We start from the raw sequence: 20,000 nt of genomic DNA on the forward strand, positions 1-20,000 counted from the left end.
GCTGATTTCACTGTTAGTAGAATTATACATGCCTACAAAATATGAATAACAACATATTACAGTTTTTCTCAGATCAGAATTGAAATTCTCAAAACTGTTCACAAACATATCCACTCTCTTGCAATCAACCCCTCTACACACAATAATGTGTGACTTTGTAGTTTTGAAAAAGCTAAGCCACATACAAAATAGTGGTGTCTTGTGCATTGTTCATTAGAAAATACTTTATATTATACTGTAAACTGTCATATTGAAAACAAGAAGAAGCAGTTTGACTAAACAATGGCGTAAGGACTTGTCATTTTGATTGCACAGACAGTTGCATTGGCATAAATATTTGCTTTTGAGACATAAACAAAGCATTTTGAGCAGGTAATCCACTACGCATTTTGCACTAATTGTTTTAGGAAATGCACTAACTGCTGTGCAAATGTTAATGATGAATCAAGAAATGCACTAAAGTAACTGAAAAAAACTGTGACATAATATATTAATTCATTTGTATTAAAAATGTATATATTTTAAATTGATTAGGACATATTAGGCATGTGGTTCCAACTATAGACTATACAGTCTATGGTTCCAACTAACTTCATCAGGTTGGAACCATCATGTCTTGTAGATGTGTATATGCAAAAAGAAAACACACACACACACACACACACACACACACACACAAACACGAACACACACAAACACGAACACACACACACACACACACACACACACACACACATACACACACACACACGCACACACACAGAGCTTCCCCTGATGGAGTCCATCCGTGGCGGCGCTAAGTCGTAAACGTATGCTGAAGATGACAAAAATGCTCTGGGCTTGTTTGACTTGGCAGGGGAGCAGCTCTCCAAATGGCCCTTTTAATGGCTGATACCCGCCTGACAGAGAGAGCCTCGTCCACGCTGAATGACAGGGCAATGCAAAACCAATATCTCAGAAGTCTGCACAAATAGACTGTGGTGGAGCACTCTACCACACAAACACACACACTTATACACTTACATACACACACAGACTCACAAACATACACACATGTACACACACACACACACACACACACACACACACACACATGCACACACACACACACATATACACACACTGATGCAGTCAGAAGCACATTGACTAATCAAGCATTTTGACTGATCAATAGTAATACAGTTTTTCTCAGTCGCTTTGGTGCTTTTTTCAGATCAGAATGAAAACTCTCATAACTATTAGTTCAACCTCCACAACATTTAGTCATTTGTGCACATCATAGTAGCAATTTCTCCTTCCTCTGAACAAATTGCAAATACTTTTGGACATGTATCAGTTGCTTTCATACAATTCTCTGCTGTTTTTTAACATTATCATTTGTTTATGTCATGTCAGTCAAAATTAACTATACTTATGAATGCTGAATAGTCGTTCCCAATAAAACGAATAGTCTTCATTTCATTGCTTGAGTCATTACATACAAAATTGTTGAACTAGTTATCAAATTCTGTCACAGTGCTGTAGAATTGCAAAGAGCATACAGTAAAAATGTATGCATTCAGTGTCTTGTACTCACTTACTCACCTAACTACAGCAATGTGTAACTTTACTGTAGTTTTCAAATAGCTGTGCAAGTACTGTATAGTGCTGTCTTGAGCATGTTCAGGTAGTGTCACCGAGTTCTGACCTTTTTTTGCATTGGAAAACACTGAGAGAACTGTCATAATGAAAACATGACAAAGCCATTTGACTATCTTGTGCATAAACGAAAGTGTCAAGACTTCTCATTTTGATGACACTGACAGTTTCATTGACATGAATACCTGCTTTTGAGGAATGGACTATCCATTTTGAGCAAGTGACGTGCTTTTGCAGGTCATCCACTAGGTTTTGCAGTTTGCACTAATTGTTTTGAGAATTGCACTAACTTCTGTGCAAATGTTAATAGTGATGTGAGAAAAGCACCAAAGCGACTGAGAAAAACTGTAATTCCAACAGCACTTAAAACAATAGGTCTATAGATAGATAGATAGATAGATAGATACTGTAGATAGATAGATAGATAGATAGATAGTAGGGCTGTAACGATACACCAACCTCACGATTCGGTTTGTATCACGATTTTTGACCCACGGTTCGATACGAATCTCGATTTTTCTTTTTTTTTGGGGGGGCTAGACATTTTATTAAATAACATTTTAATAGCCTCCCTTAGAACACCAGAGGATTACAATATAATATATCTATTATTTTATATCCTGATATAAAAATATTTTTCTGAATGACTGATATTTATGACAGCACACTTTATGCAGATTAGCCTATAGCCTAGGCCTGCTATTTTTTATTACAACTCTACCTCTTTAACCCTCTAGGCGCCACGGTCGACTTTAGTCGACAAGATGCGGTACTGAATAAAACGGCCGATTTCGTCAAATAGGGTGTCATATTTCGTTCGACCTCCACTTGTTTATTTATTTGTTTGTTTTTGGACAACGTAGGCTACCGATAAGTAAAGCGGGAGATGTGGGTTGCTTTTGCGGGTGCGTAAGATGCAAAGCACTGCGTGAAACACTAGAAAGGTGTGTCGCGATTCTGCCTTTTCACACCGCGACACAGTATCGTTGATATGAATGTCGCGATTTCGGTTTCGAATCGTATATCGTTACAGCCCAAATAGATAGACAGATTGATAGATAGATAGATAGATACTGTAGATAGATAGACAGATTGATAGATAGATAGATAGATAGATAGATAGATAGATAGATAGATAGACAGATAGATAGATAGATAGATAGATAGATAGATAGATAGAGAGAGAGAGAGAGAGAGAGAGTACACCTTGTTCGCTGCTGTTGTCTCCACTATGGGAGGCTTGTCCCCCGCTGCATGGTCCAGGGGTCCCAGAGGAACGCACTGACCCACAGTCCTCCTGCTCTCTGGCCCATGCCATCTACAGAGAGAGAGAGAGAGAAAGAGAGAGGGAGAGAGTGAGAGAGAGAGTGAGAGAAAGAGAGAAATGTCTGACAATGAAGTTATCATATCAAGAAAAGCAATGCCCAGAAACTGATTTTTAATGCACCCAAAAACAGTGTTTTTTTTTTTTTTTCAACAACAATTCCCTTAAAGTTTTGTCAGCAGCTATGCGAGTACAATGAAATGTACTTAACTGCAAAACACAAAACAGAGAACAAATTAGAGACTGTATCAGATTTAGTAACAAAAGTCATTATGACTGCACAACTAACCGCTGCTATAAGCCAGAGAACCCTTCAACTCAGAGGTTTATGCACAATGTTAAACATACTGACAAGCTTGTATGGTTTCTTCCCCCAAACAAAAGGAACTATTCCGACTGATACAGTCTGTGTCATCTCACAACGATCTTAGCTCACAGGTGCTACAACGCTAACCACCAAAGAAGCCTTTAACGTAGCGTACTTAGCATAGCGATTTAGATGGTTCTGATATAGAGCCCAGGGCAGTCTTTTTCCCCCCCCAAACACAGTCCAGTCCCAAACACAAAAGGATTATTCCAACTGATACAGTCTATATCATCTCACAATGATCTTAGTTTTACTACACCACAGGGAAACCCCCTGCCCTCATAGACCTGTTTCTGTATTTAGACTCTCTCTCTCTCTCTCTCTCTCTAAGACTCAGGGATGAGTCGTTCGTTCGTTTGTTCGGGTTCCACACACAGAGTCTGCCAGAGGAGTGGTGGAGGAGGAGGAGGAGGAGGAGGAGAGGATAATATATGATGCGTGTCGCTGCATACCAGAAGCATGGAGTCAGGGAGTAATCTACAACACATGCGCATATGCAAGGGGGTGGAGGGTGGTGAGGGTGGTGCTGGGGCCAGCTGGGTATGGAGGAGATTCAGACTTGGGTTCTGATCTGGTTCTGTTCAGACTGGGCCGGAGCGGCACCAGATCAGGGCCAAGTCCCCGCTGGGGTTGTGGAGATCTTAGGAAACGGCAGAGACACATAACTCACTTCCACAACGAAAGTATTACATACATTTAAAGTATACATAAACAAATGTATACTCCTTGAATATTTGTATGATCTATTTATTATATATCTTTTATTATCTTTGTTAATTATCTATTTTTATTATTGTTCATGTGGCTGTTGATGAGGCCCAAGTCGAGGCTGGAGTTGTGGGGCTCTTAGGAAACGACAAAAAACACATAGCTCACCTCAACTAAAATGTTACATATTTGAAGTACACATAAACAAATGTATACGCCTTGAATGTTGTTATCTATTTTTATTATCATTATTCAAGTGACTGCTGATTGAGTAATTTAGATTAAATTAGATTAGATTAGATTAGATTCAACTTTATTGTCATTGTGCAGAGTACAAGTACAGAGACAACGAAATGCAGTCTATTATATTTCATGCTATCCACCAGTACAAAGACAATATAGAAACTGTGAGTTTATTCTAAATGTACACAGTGTATGTTGTGCACAGTGTACATGAACATGGCCACAACCAGGGGTTAAAGTGGGGGGGACCGGGAAGGAACGCAGTTCCACCACCTCAGATAAATTAATAATAAATATATTCTTTCATACCAACGATATAGCGCAATGATATTGTTAAAATAAATGGTGAGTTAATTTTTCGCGTGTACAGAGGTGACCAAGAAGCTTAGCAATTCTTGTCCAAAAATTATTGCTACACCACGATACTCAATATGTTGTCCAACGGTGAGTCATTTTCCCCCGTTGCACCGACATTGGATTTTAGGGTTCCCCCACCTGCCAAATCCCACTTTAACCACATGAACATGGCCACAATAAGAGCTGGAGCGCTAGAAACATGTATGTTTTGGGCGCGTTGTGGCTGAAATACATACGGTATATAGCAACAAAGAGAACTGTAGAGAACAGCACACAGCACACAGCTGGTGGCTGTCTCGAAAACCATGGAAACAAATACACTACAAAAACATCAGCACTCTCAGACATAACCCAATCATCGTACTGCTTTACTGAGTTAAGTTATGTCAACGTGTAGTGTCAAGTTTATTATATGTAACAGGGTGGCTAGGCTGGGTTATGTTGAGTGTGGTAATGTTTTTCTTTTTACAGTGCACCTGAGTGACAAGAATATTGCTATTTGAAATCTCTGTTCTTTTTTTCCCATGGATTCGTTTGCAGATGGACTAACTTTGGCTTTTCAGTGCATGTACTCCGGTAAATACACAAACGTGCACCACAATAACAGGAAGTCTGTTATACATATACTTAAACACATATTGCCATGAGTGTAATTGCAAACAGACACAGAGAACTTTGGTTGCACTAGTGAGAATAAATGAAGACACACAAATAGGGCTACAACAATTAATCGATTAGTTGTGAGTTATTATATTAATCGCCAACTATTTTGGCAATTGGCTCATCAGTTTCTGTCATTTATCAAGGAACATACCTAAATATTCTCTGATTTTTTCTTAAATGTTTTTTCATCTTTACTTACTCCTCTTTGACAATAAACTTAATATCTTTGACGTGTGGACAAAACAAGCCGTTTTACGGACATAATCTTGGGCCTTCAGAGGCACTGATAAAAAATGTTTCACCATTTTCTGATATTTTATCGATCAAACAACTAAGCGATAAATTGAGAAAATTATCGACAAATTAATCGACTATGAAAATCATCGTTAGCTACAGCCTTGCACACAAATACACAAATATAAACAATGATGCCCTAATAATACCTCAGGGACATACAAGTACACACAGACAAACAACGATTGACACCAAAGTAAACTATAAAATAATTTGTATATTTGCGAATGGACCCAGGGATGCCTTCACACACACACACACACACACACACACACACACACACACACACACGAATACACACACACGAATACACAAGGACAGAGAGAAAGAGAGAGAAAGAAAGAGAGTCCGCCTACACACACACACATACACAAATACACAAGGACACAGAGAGAGAGAGACAGAATCGGCCAGTCTATGTACAAACATTTTTATTTTACTTGTATACTAAGTAATCACATGCCCACACATGCACCTTTAAACCAACTTTTGCATATAGACTCACTCTCACTCTTTCTCCTCCTGCCCTCCCTTTCCACACACACACACACACACACACACAGAGAGACCACCAGCTCAAAGAAGGACAGAGGCAGGAAACAGAAGCACATTTACTCTCTTCTCTTATGGTAAAAGACAAAGCGTCTCGCTCGCTGAAGACACAGAAGTAGACAGAAGACGGTCTATACATGAATATGTACACAGCATATAGACCCTTTCAACTGCATAAGCAAACAGGTGCGTTCCTAAGCCATTTCCTGTGGCACAGAAAACATCACTGAGCTAATGGTAACTTTGGGGACATACAAACAAACAAATGAAACAAAAAACATTTTAGAGTCAACATTTTGTAGAGCGTTATGCTAAAGTCAGATTCATTTTCCTTTCAAAATATCTGTGTTGGTTTTGAGCGTTGCAACCAAAAACCCTCTAGGAACAGACTGAAACGGTCTATAAGGATACCTATTCCGAAAGAGACTCCTTAAGCCCCACTGAAGACACAGACAGAAACCTGCATCAAACAATAACAAAACCCTTAAGTTACCACCACAGAAACACATAGAAAATAACACCAAGCACCATGCCAAGCACCAAGCAACCCCCCCCCCCCCCCCCCCCACACACACACACACACACACACACACACACAGGTAGAGAAGTTACGGGCCACAAGTCTACACACAGTTATCTCAACCTCAGAGACCACCATTAGTAGCAGGTGAGGACCTGAGGTGAGTAGCCTCTCTCTCACACACACACACACACACACACACACACACACTTACACAAAACACACAGGATAGACACACACATTAATACACACATACAAGGACAGAAACACACTCTAACCCACACATACACACAAGACAGGAAGACAGGCAAGGAGGGTACATATCACTAGTTTCCAATATTTGCCCTTTCTCCTCTTCCACTAAAAGAGACAGACTAAAACATCTCTAGACCAAAAAAGGGACTATCGAGTGACCTTGGCCCCACAGAACACAATTAGTAGGCGAGGGGAAGAGGAGTCACCACACACACACACACACACACACACACAAACACACTCACACACACACACACACACACACACACACACAGCACATGCCACACACACCGCTCACTGCTCTCTTAGGGTCACAACACAAAGAGAAGAGAGACGTGACACCTCAGGGTGCACAGCGCAGCGAGATGCTGCCGGAGATCACTGACTCTGAGGTCTGCATGGGTCACAGTGGACGAGGAGGGGGGGGGGGGGGGGGGGTGGAGAGGGTAGTAGAGTTTTTATTCAAGAGGGGAGCGGATTTTTTGGGGGAGGAAAATGTGTTTTCTTTGTGTGTGTGTGTGTGTTTATCGACACATTTGCCTATGGCCACACATAAACACATATTCAAATACATATCCAATGTGTACACATGCATTGCACATGCACATACATGCGTGCACGCACACACAAACCCACTCACTCATATGGACACATAGACATAACGCCCTCTTTCCCACGCAACTCTCCTCAAAGATTCAAAGATACATGCACATACATGCTTTCTCTCTCACACGCGCACACACACACACACACACACACACACTATATGTATATGCTGTTTTCTTGGCCAACACGTGAGGGCCTACAGAAATCTGAAAGCGAATAGTGGGGCTCAAAGGTGTTGTGTGGCCCAACTAGGCCAACTTTACAACTCCGGCAGACACTCTAAACCGCGTTACCGATACGACATGAATAGCAAGGGAACAAGAGAGGTGGAGAACACGCACTGGCCCTTGGGTATTTGAGATAAGTTCACGCCGCTTAAAAGCCCGTAATCCGTGAAGATACGTAGGATTTAAGGGGTTAAATGGGTTTAAGAGGTCATCCGGGGGACGGCGACAGCACTTCGAAACACCGATCATACAACTACTCCAAACGGCCACTAGGCTAATGAGGCCGCGTCCTGAAGTAAGGAACGCCATTTACAGCGAATAATGAAAGGTAGCCTACTTGCCATTGAGAGTTTTCACATTTGACTTGCCTCCAAGGAAAGAGAGGACAGACACATCGGTACAGTGCTTTTTCTTTTTTTCCTTCCGTTAACACCTTGGTCTGTCAGTTAAAAATGTTACGCCTGAGTGTTTCACTAGCTACTCAAGTTCAAAGCGCCTCTATCGTTCCATTTACCTTACAAAAACCCACCTGCTCACACTTCTTTAAAAATATTTTTTATCACTTACTGAAACAAGATTACCCTCCAATATGCAATACTTTCCAAGTCGTCAGCCAGCCAAAAATGCGTCTTTCATTAAATAAAACACAGTGCACGACTTAAAACAGACTGAAGACCGCGGAAAGACAAGAACTTGTTATTTGGCTTACCTGACCAACATTGCCAGGGGTTCTCGAGAAATCCTCGCTGTCCGACTTAGAATCTCCATCGCGATCGTCGATGACCAAGTCAATTGGCATTTTTCCTTTCAGGCAACTGATATAGCGGTGACAGAAATTGTCACAAAGCTCGTGTACCTATATGCACCAATCAACAAAACGCCACAAAACGCAGAGTTGACTTTTAAAAAAACTTCTGAGCATGCAATGACGCCAAACAAATTACTGAAGTCTATTGTGTCACGACTCTAAAAAGTTATTGGTGAGTAAAGTGTTATAATTGAATGTAAAGTCTTCAACCAAAATGTATGAGAATGATTTCACCATGCATTTCACCGACTAATTACTCTTCAACAACTCAACAACAAGTCTTAAGGAACACCAATTTGACTCATGCAGTTGTATACGTTTACCTTCTCTAGTTCCAACAAGTGAAATCGTAATACTTGTATGGCTTGAATCATCTGAGGAAAATAATAGTAATAAAGTTAAATAAAAAGTTTGCACTGAGAATAACATGTGCCATAACATAGTCTACACAATTAGGTCAAATTGCAAATATATATATATATATATATATATATATATATATATCTTGGTAAATCAATTTAAATCGCCGGTTTAAACCAATATAGACTTAGCTTACAGCCCATTTTAAACGCAATCTTGACATCTTAAAGACAGGCATTCCTAGGGTGACTTGGTGGTTCTTTTCAGATTCGTCCACCTATTTTTATTTGTTTATTTCTGGCATTAATGGCTTTATTATTGGGCTACTGGCTGTAACATTATTCCGTAATTACAGTCTAATTATAGGCCCTCTGTCGCAATTGAATAGGCTACTGCAGTAATTACGCCATGATCAGATTGACTTTTAAGGCACTTTACTGGGCCTATCTGGTAGAGCTGAACATTCACAGTCCTAAGACAAACAACCTGTTGCTCACTTCGATGAAACTGCAAAACCATGGAGTAGCCTAAGAAATAGTTTCTCACCAAGTTATCCAGTTCTGGATTAGAGGAGAAATAGGGCTTTTCGGATCGAATCTATAGAGAAAACGCAACAAAAAACATACAATAATATGTAGTCTTTGTCATTCGTCATTAAGGCTTCGTCCAAAGCCATATCCCCAAATAAGAGACAATTCAACAACCTTTTCCGTCTAACCTTAATAAATCGGTTAGTGCAGCATTACCAAGATATGATTTACAAAATAGATAAAACAATAAAATAAAATAAAATAAACAACGTAGGAACGACTTGTCAATAAAATATTCATCAATTTTGTTTTTTTAATATCAAACCTGCTTGGCGAACACTGTAATGTCTTCATTGAAGGACTCCGACGAGCAGACGTCTCCCCCTGCAACGCCGCTCTCCCTCGGCGTACAAGTAGCTAATTCACATTTCTCGAAGACCAGTGCAAGAAGGGGGAAAAGAGGATGTCTGTGCGGGGTAAAACGGAGGACGTTTAGAGAGACAAAACAACTTCAGCTAAAAGTTCACAAAGAAAAAAAAACTGAGATCAACCCAACCGGTGGTGATGTATCAAGTCGAGAATGAACTAGCTGCGTGATGACACCGTTTGCCACACTCCTAGGCCTCAGACATGTTAAGCAAGTACATCTCTATGCCGAAGATACCTCTCCCTCTAAACAGAGAAATGTTGACAGGGACATTTAACTTATTTTAGCCTCTTCTCATTTGAACCATCTGAAGCACTCAAATTTGAGCGCAAACTATGCGGGGCTGTTGCAACATTCTATCACAACTGATAAAGTTTTGAAATCAGGTTATTACAAAACCTATGTTCAAGGTGAAATATAGACTTATATGAAATGCAAGGATTAATTAAGGTGTTGCAGCTGGTTTAATTTCTGCACTGTAGCTTTCAACACAGCAACAAGGGTTTCCTGCTGCAAAACGTTCCTAAAACTTGGAAGAGGTGTGGAAACTCGGGAGAAATAACAAAAACATAACTTAGAACAAACAACGTAAATGTGTGACATTGTAGGGTTTTTAAGAGTCCCGTGGCTCGCGCTATACCTGTGGGCTCCGTAAACCTACCCGTAAATGGCATCTTTGTCTCGTTTTAAAGCGTCGTTAACCGGGGAGCCCATACTGTGCTGCCCGGTTGTTGCATGTGGCCCGTGCGGGTACGGGTGCGCGTGGATCTGAGAGCCGTGGTGGTTCGCGTGAGCTGCATGCAGGGCTCTAGCCGTGTGAGGGTCCTGGTACATTGACGAGGGAATCCCAACCACGTCCATACCGTAGTGATGCAGATCTTCATACTAAAAAAATAATTAAACAAGAACAAATATATATATTAATTTGGCCATGGTGAATAGTTTCCTTCAAGTCTGTAGCCTATATAGATAATTTAAAATCAAATCACACGTTATTAAGAGCAAATAGAAGGCAAGTAGGGAGCAATCGGTAGAATTATGTCTGTTGTATTAATCGAATAAAATATAGTTTTTCAGTTTATTCACCATATAGGTCAACCACACTTTCTAGGCCTGTATTCAGCAATACGAAGAAAAAGTTTTCAAGTGTAAGATATACATATGGGCTCTACTTTCATGTCATATTTAAATACTGGATGTAAAAAAAAATATTTAGTATAGTATAATCGACCAAATCCCAACAAAATAGCATCTAGTACTGATGAAGAACAATGCCAACGCATATTGCTGTATAGACTACCCTGTTCGGGGTGTTTCGAATCGGTAGCCTGCTGCGGGCTATGTATCGCTTTCCGCTTATTTAAACAAGTGGATCTGTTAATCTTTTGTGGTTATGATGAAGAAGATATCCAAGGACAATGACATTTAAAAGTATCAGAAATAACTGCTACAAGTCGCCACACTATTTTCAGTCAGCATTTTTCTTAAAGGAAATTATTTGGAGAGATTGTTTGCACACGTTCATGTTAATTAAACTGACAACAACATTGATGGTATCCAAAACAGTTAAATATGTCTTGCATATTCTGTGCTAGTTCTATTAAACTACTGGTGTTAAACTGGGGTCATGTAGGACCAATTTGTTATTATAGTCTAATTATTAATTAAAAACACTACTGTGAAAACTAGCAGGCCCCTAACCTAGGCTACATCTAAAGCTTTAACGGACACTTTTGAAATGGAAATGGAATGTATTAGGAATAGATTATTGGTAACGAATTGAAATGATTTTCAATCAATGATGTGAAATTAAATCAATATCATCAAAATGTGAATACAGGTCTACCCTATATGATCCATGATGAAATAGGGAGAGCCGCGTAGTGTTTTTCACAACAATCTACGCGCAATTAGTGTGTGCAGAATCGTAAAAGCGGGAGTTACGATGCGTTCTGTCAACGGCCACGTTTGCATTTTAACTAAATATTTTCGTGGGACTGAAAGTTCTCGTGGTGTACCCACCCGTTGTGCCATGGCCCCGGTCACCCGCTCCGTTCTTCCTCCGAATCCAAAATTTCTCCTTAAGGGGCGAGGGTTCAGGGGAAACCATCAACACAAAACTTCAGACACGACATTGCGATGCCACCCCCTCGCTATTCCTAAAAATGGGAGGCTATATTCCAAACCGCCTGTGTCAACAACGGCGGCACCGAAGCATTAGACGATATTTCTCCAGTCGAGATGTGATGGACAACACGGCGAATTCTTCTGTGTTAACGTCTGGACAACGTTGGAAATGCCCCGCAAACAGCTAGCTCTCTTTCGACGCCGCTCCAGGTGTAATGTTAAGTCGGTCAATAGCCAAGCTGGATAATTGATGCTTTTTGGCCCTGTGCTGGCGTCCAAGTGAGCATAGACATTTTAATAAAGGGACGCCTCATATCCACATCCCCATCGCGTCTTGGCTCCTTCTCAACTCCTGGATTGTTTTCTTGATGCAATATCGTGTACATGAGATCTAAAGGGTGGAAGGTGGAAAGGAGGGGTGGGTAGGGGGATAGAGCTGACTTCTTAAAGGCACAGCGGTCGACAGCGTGCTCAGTCGAATGCGTGTCTGGATTGGAAGCCTTGAGTGTGCGAGTCCGAGTTTGTTTGTACCACGAGGCGCGCAAGCGCGTGCGCTGTGTCGGCGTTGCCTGTAGCCTAATTGGGACAAAAGAGAGTGACTGGAAAAAACGTAAGTAATCTGGCTATCATGACAACAAACGTATAGCATCAGGTTGTATGTTTTCTCATCCTTCATTATCACGAGAAGAGGTAAGAAAACAGGTTTTAGAACACGTCTTTTTTATCATTGTGGGGTCATCCCCAAAATAATGCCCGCATTAGTATTGGAGAAGTTCATTAGACAAATTAGGACAATTTGACTAATTATTATTGCTACGTTGTCGGATCTGCCATTAAAACAGATTTCCAAACATGATTCCCAAACATGATTGCGCACGTTCCTCCTCTTTCTGCTGCGCCTTTTCTGTTGTCAGATAGACAGCCACAACATAGGGTGCAGTCAGCCTACTCGTGGCCTATATGATATTCTGGTACAGATAGCCTATCATCAATAAGGTGTGGAAAATGTGGCATCACAGACGAAAAGTCCTGTTTGTACGCTATTAGCCTACAGTTGCGCTCTATCGCTCTTATCAAAACTAATATGTGACGGTTTGTCTCCCGAGATACAACCATGAGCTCGATCGATAGTCAGTAGAGCTAATGTGTAATCTGTCCTCTTCGTATTTCATCTGAAAAAGATATTTACTGTTTAGATTAACAGGAGATACATTAGGCGTGTATCTGTGCGGTTCCTCTTTTACTACTTAAAATAGCTCAAACTCAGTGTTTAAGTCTGTCAAAATGCAGCTCTCCAATCAATCACGAAGACCATTCATATGCGCTCTCTCTCTTTCTCTCTCTCTCTCTCTCTCTCTGTGTGTGTGTGTGTGTGTCTGTGTGTGTGTGTGTGTGTGTGTGTCTGTGCTGAAGATTGTTGAAAATATGCAGATTGTAGTTGTTTTTACTGAAACTTGAAAACTGCGATTCCACCAAGTTGGCGGAGAAGTCAGCAACGTGTAGATAGTACATTATAGCTATAAACTACCTCGCCTAGATTTCCATGAAAGCCGAGGGTGTCAAAAAAAGCACCATTTCCTCTGCTTGTCTTCTGAAAGTCTGTTAACATTGTCCATCTACAATGAAGCCTGCTCTTTAAGTATTTCTCTTTGTTCGGCAGCTATTCTTAATTCTACCAATTACGCACATCATTTAAACTTTAAGTAGCGGTTCCTTTGCTGAGGAAACTTGTCAAACCACATGATTGCTGCGGAAAAAGCATTGCCCATTTCAACTTTACAGAGTCAGTAGTGCTGTAGCCTTTCTGATGTTCACTTCAAATATCGATTTAAAAAGTAAACAAAATGCAAATATTAGTATTAAGAGTATTAAGAGGAAATGAAAAATAGCTACAGTCGTCTCTTTTTACCAACACAGATAGGCTATATAACGTTAGTAAATAGGCCTGTCCCATTCGTCCCCTGTTTTCTGCGATGAAGTGAGTTGTCACATTTTCATTAGACCAACCGACAGCAGCAGCAACAAAGAGTTACCTTTCAATGTAAACAAACCCTATTTTATTCGTTAGACTATAGCCTACATATTTGGGAGTGGGGCCTTCCGCCTCCCATGTCATGACACAAATGACTGCCCAAAAGCTAGATCTTCCAGAATTTTTTAGATCTGGTACTTTATAATTGGCTATGACAATATGACTCTGTACTAATTTCAACACAACGAAAATGAGAGTCAAAATCACTGTTGATTTATTTTAATCTCGATTTAGTGAACTTCAGCATGTCGTTGAGTCAGTGAAAAGTGTCCAACTAAAGGTAGTAGGTGAGTAAAAAGTCAAGGTGAGTGAAAACGACTGCTAATTTATGGGTGACATACTGCAGAACGACATGCCTCTGAGTAGTCTATTGGTTCATTTCGAGGCAAAGAGACACGGCAATCTTTAGTCGCTTTTTAGAGAAAATTAACTTCTTGTAAAATAGGACTAAGAATAATGTTTAAAGACTGAGCATTTTACACAACAGCATATTTACCGTGATTTTTTGTATTTTTTTTATTATTATTTCTCTGATTGATCATGTAATATTGTGCGAAACTTCGCCGAGAGCTCTAGGTAAAAATATAGGCTACAATGAAGATAGCCTGACGTTATTATTAGCCATAGGTTGACGACTACCTCGTTATTTACAGTATTTACCGAGACTGTCCCAAACATATAGTAGCCTAGTTACACTGGCTTGCCCCCTGGCGGATGCACAAAGAAGACGCACCTTATTGTTGCGCTATTACAGGCGAATAATGCCCTCTTGGACACACAAGACTGGTGATAGGCCTGCATGTAAATGATAGCCGAACTACTGTGTGCGTAAAACGGATGAGACGGCAGCTTTGTGTTCTTAGGTAAACAAATACATACCCTCAGGGTCGAGAGAGAGGGAAAGTGAGAGAGATTTTTATTTGCCATTTGTACACGCACAGACAGTGTAGTACATAGGATTTTTTGTGCAGAGCAAAACATTGAACATTGAGAAGAGATAAAGTGAATAATAGATAGATAATACATATAAGCATATGATAAAAAAGCGGCACAATGGGTCTGGGTATACAGTTATTTTGCTAACTTAGTGACCATAATAATAATAATAATAATAATAATAATAATAATAATAATAATAATTCATATGTGCTTTTTGCATGTGAATATGAACTATAAAGGGGCTTATTGATACATTAGATTAAATGTGTTTTTTCTTCTTCATAAAACCATTTCAGTAATGTTATTCAGACAATGCCAGTATAGCCTATAAGAAGTTTGCCCATGCTTATTATAGTCATTTGACTGTCATGTGTCCCTTGTTCATCATTGTTTGTTGGTATGTTGTACAGACAAAACAGACAAAATAAAAAAATGCAGGCTGTGTGGGTTATTATTGTAATTTGATTGTAATATTTTACCATGTTTACATCCTGAGGATGTCCTAGGTGGTGAAGATCTGCTGCTTTCCTTCACTCCTTATAGCAATAGCCCTGTGTATGTGATACCTAATAAATCATTTGTCATTGGTGCACAACTTGCCTGTTTTTTGTTTGTTTATTGGTGTAATTTTGTATGTTGTATATAAAAGTGTATTACACGTTAATTTAAGAATACCTAGTTTCTCAATGCAGCTTTCTGTTTTTTTTTACTTATGATTCACATGCCATGTTTTATGTCTGATTGGAATTGTTACTTTTTCCTAATGTATTATACCACTATTTACATCATTACAGCGTGACATTAGTCATAAACCATTTATAAATGCAAACACCAGAGGATGGTGGTTGGATTACCAGCTCGATCCATGAAGGCTGTTGCTATTATTATGAAGTTTTTATCCAGGGGTATTTGCCTTAAACACATCATGACAAATAACCCCATACGCAGGTGCTGTTCCTGTCCTGTCTACTTTTACAATAAATGTTTTTACATTTTGTGGACGCTTTTAGCCAAAGCGCCATTCGATTGCCGTTAGTGCATACATATATGCTTATCATTTAACCAAATGCACAGTGCATAAAAAAACGATGTTTAACAATCAGAACATACATTACAAGGATATTATTATAAAACTCATATTATTCCAGGGACGAAAGTGCTTGATATAACGTTGCAAACACTGTCCATACGTGTGGATACTCTAAACTGAACTGATTTCCAAAGTGAAAAAAAAAGTGAACGCACGTGTGCAAGAGTAGTCAACTAGTACCTCTATCGTGTATACCCAGTAATGGCACTTTGGCGCCACCTACCGTTGGCCACAAATTAAGCCAAAGGAATAAAAATCACTGGCAGCAAACATATGTCTGTCTAAATGGTAGTCATAGTTTTTACTGTTAGATAGATAGATAGATAGATAGATAGATAGATAGATAGATACTTTATTGATCCCCAGGGGAAATTCAAGGTCTCAGTAGCATACAGACATCACACACACATTCACTAACAGCAGAAAAAAGTAATTAAAAGTATATAATATAAAAAACACAACTAAGCAATAAGGACAGTAGAAGATAAAGAATATACTAAATATACTAAAATACAAATTTTACTAAATAACACTTAATCTAAATCAATTCTATAAACAGTATCCACATAGTGGGTGATTAATCAATCAAGGGACGCTTGCAATGACTGAGATTTTATCATTTAATCATACAGAACCTGGTTAACCTTAGCTCGTGGGTCATATTTTGTGTGCTGTTTCTCTTCTGGGTATAGCCCGCTATTCCTTTTCCACGAGCTAAAAGAAAAGAGACAAACTTAAGATGCACTTTAGGATGAACTTTCACACAGCCCAGTTAGACTAGAAGTGAACCACAGCAGGCCTACATCTTGTGCCTTGTGTTAACTGAACTGTTACACACCGCATTTTACACTTCTTAACGATATATTGTTTTACAAGGCTGTAATACCTCCTTCGGTCACCACTGGCCAGTGTTCACATGGGCCATATCAAAGTCCTTTTAGGCAAGTCCCTCCACTCGGCGGCCATATTGCAACGCTTTTTGGGCACTCCTCGGGCATCCTCTTCGGCAGAAATGCCCGTGAGCAAGGCTTCACGACACCAATCTTGCTCCAGCTGCGAGTTCACAACACATGATTGGCACGATGTCTTCACAACACACCATATGATTGGCTCAGTGTATTCACATGTCGACGTTTTGCCGAGGAAGGGGTGGGATATGTGTAGACAACGGCCATATTGGCGTTACAAACTAGCCCTATGCATTTCTATTGATGATTTTTTGAGTGCTGTATCTCCACATTAGAAAGTCTCTGGCCATATCAATCTCCAGAGGTAATTCCAATTTGTAATGATATATTGTCTGTCACCACACGATGGCGCAAGACTCCAATAAGTGACATTCTCTGATATGTCTCAACGTTCCATCTTATCATCAGGTTCTGATCAAACGGAGTTGTGTCACTTATCACTTTGGTTGAAAATTGCCCAAATTCATGCATTAGATTTGCACGTAGGCTAGTGATTAATCTACTCGACAATGGGCAACTGGAAAGTTTAGTAACCTAGCAAAGATAACAAAAAGAAAACACAATGGATTTTGTCTGCCTATGGGTGTGTGATGGGATTTAGTCTCTAGAAGATGATTCCTTTTGTTTTAAGGGCGTTGTGCCTGTTACGTCTATACTGAAAACGATATTAATGAATGTGAGGTGGGGAAAAGCGCAAGTGATTCAAAATGCACCACAGGATTGCACTGCCGGGGGGACGATTCTATTATCCTCTCCCTTTAATCATTTGCTGCACGCACTTTACAGCCCTCCTACCCCCTGCAGGTTTGTACTTTCTTTTCGCTGCATAATTAAGATGTAAGTCATTACTGTAACCAAGGGGACACAAAGGGTATGTTGGGAACATGTCCTAGGCTACATGTAAACTTAATTTTGTCACATAATAGGCTGTGCTCCAGTCTGACAACAGTAGACTTATTAAACATAGGTCTCCGCAAAACTTTGAAATAAGATTATCTTTGAAAACACACGATGGTATGCGCGCGCAGGATTGTCAAAGGCTGTGCAGATTACCTATGCATACTACACGTATGTTTGCACTGCCTGTAGATTATAAAATAACTTGGCACAACCAGACATATAGCCTAGGCCAACTTGAAATTATTTGTGTTGCTAAAACTGGGGACAAAGTTACTAGGCTAGTACCTAGAACTGATTTGCGTGTCTGTACTACACACAGCCAGGCTGTGGGGCTGTCCTCTTCACTCTTGGCTCCAAATAGAGATCCCTCTTCCGAAATGGTCTGCAGTCATTTAAATATGACGTCATCACTTCCGCACCCCCCCACCCTCCTCTCCACAGCCGCCACCAGCCATCCCCCATGCTTCCCTTCGGCCCCCCCATTCCACCTTCGGTGTCGGTGGCGCTAGCTGCTCGCTGCCTACAGAATCCAACATGGAGTAACCGGAGATGGGGCTCGTACGGGGCCATCCTCACCGAGACGGACGCGCAATCTCAACAGCGGCACGTTGGCACCGGGAGTGCGGGAGCCCGCGCCAGCAGAGAATTCTCCAAGGAATTTACACTTTTTATGGACGCGCACTGAAATAGTGCAGGGATAACATGTAGGACGAATAAGGGAAGGAGAGGAGGGGGAGAGAGAGAGTGAGCGAGAGACAGACAGACAGAGAGGACAAAAACAAACATCTAAAGGGAAATAACGGTTGGAAAAATCGTGGTTGGCGTTTGGCTTTGCAACACTTGTCTTGGACGCGGACGCAGACAATATGAAGCCAACACAATGTGTGCGTGCGGGTGGATTTTATTGTAGGTGAAACGAGAGAAAAATGAGCGAGGATACACACCCAGACGAGTGAGTAGAACGGGGGGATGGGGGGGGGGCTGTCCTTTTTTTTCGGGGTCTGTGTTATGTGAACGTGTGAATGTAACTCCTGTTGTGCTTGATGTTTGCATGCTAATTACCTCAACCAAAAGGCTCACAGGCGAATGCAACTGCATGGGGTCTTTTGCTCGCGGTTCCTGGCGCTTTGTCTTTGCTGTATGCGAGAGGGGGGACTGGCGGCGGGCGGTTGGGCCCCCTCGCCTTCCTCGCTGCACGGTTCCAGACTTTCAGCTCGGAGAAGGAGGGCTGGGGGGAGGGGTTGGAACGGAAACATTTTGTAAAGGGACTTACAGTGAATAGAGTAATATGTCGTCGTTAAGCCTTGCCGAGCAATCCGCCGAAAGAGGAAATAATCGATTACCGAGGAAACTTTATTCTCTCGCGACCTGATCAATCATTAGTGTTCGCTGAATCGAAGCGTTGAAGCCCGCTCTGTATTTGCATGGTCAAATCGGACATGAAAGTCTTTCTTTGTGGTGAACTGATATGCAACATCCGCCATTTCTTTTTCGTGAATCGCTCTCATTTGCATACTGTCCTTCATTCATAAAAATACCGACGACAAGGCCCCAAGAGGCTGCGCAGTAGGCTACGTTAGCAAAAGTGAATGGGGACAGACAGGCTCAATCTGGTAATTTCTCTGGAAAGTCAAGGCCGAAAATTAATCGATTGTGTCGCGGACCGCTTTCACGTCTCCCACGACATGCCGAAGTTTATTCCGCAAACGTCGAGGACGTTAGCTTCAGCCTCGTGTCAACATGTTGCCTATGAGCTAAAGCTTCGTAGATGACTGACTGTAAAATAAAAGACAACATTTCCCAGGCTTCGCCGGTGAAAATCTCGTGACACCTTTGCTCAGGCTACTCTGTGACTATGAAGATTACATTTGTGATTTGCATCAAATAGTCGGACTTGCTAGATTAGTCACATCAAGTTCAAAACTCTCCAACAATGTAAAGAGTGGTTAACTCGTGTCACACAGCAACTCCCATGTAGCCTAACAAAGCTTACATAGTTTAGACTCGGTATTTATTGTGGCTACATTGTATTGATATGACTTGCCTATGTTGCAACACCGTAGAG

At 40.8% G+C, this 20,000-nt stretch overlaps 2 protein-coding genes across 2 annotated transcripts in view; one reads left to right on the top strand and one right to left on the bottom strand.

Annotated features, from left to right (window-relative positions):
- meis1a (Meis homeobox 1 a) overlaps positions 1-12,468 on the bottom strand; it is a 43,225-nt gene extending 30,757 nt beyond the window's left edge. Inside the window, 7 exon segments of the mRNA XM_042102619.1 lie at positions 2,845-2,956; positions 8,464-8,610; positions 8,886-8,936; positions 9,469-9,519; positions 9,778-9,919; positions 10,541-10,764; positions 11,902-12,468. Coding sequence (XP_041958553.1) covers positions 2,845-2,956; positions 8,464-8,610; positions 8,886-8,936; positions 9,469-9,519; positions 9,778-9,919; positions 10,541-10,764; positions 11,902-11,913 — 739 coding nt within the window. The 5' untranslated portion in view covers positions 11,914-12,468.
- Positions 12,469-18,415: 5,947 nt separating this feature from the next.
- Positions 18,416-20,000, top strand: part of spred2a (sprouty related EVH1 domain containing 2a) — a 15,759-nt gene continuing 14,174 nt past the window's right edge. Inside the window, exon 1 of the mRNA XM_042102609.1 lies at positions 18,416-18,887. Coding sequence (XP_041958543.1) covers positions 18,862-18,887 — 26 coding nt within the window. The 5' untranslated portion in view covers positions 18,416-18,861. The remainder of the gene's footprint in view (positions 18,888-20,000) is intronic.

The sequence above is a fragment of the Alosa sapidissima genome, chromosome 9 (genome assembly GCF_018492685.1).
Source record: "Alosa sapidissima isolate fAloSap1 chromosome 9, fAloSap1.pri, whole genome shotgun sequence".
Classification (NCBI taxonomy): Eukaryota; Metazoa; Chordata; class Actinopteri; order Clupeiformes; family Clupeidae; genus Alosa; species Alosa sapidissima.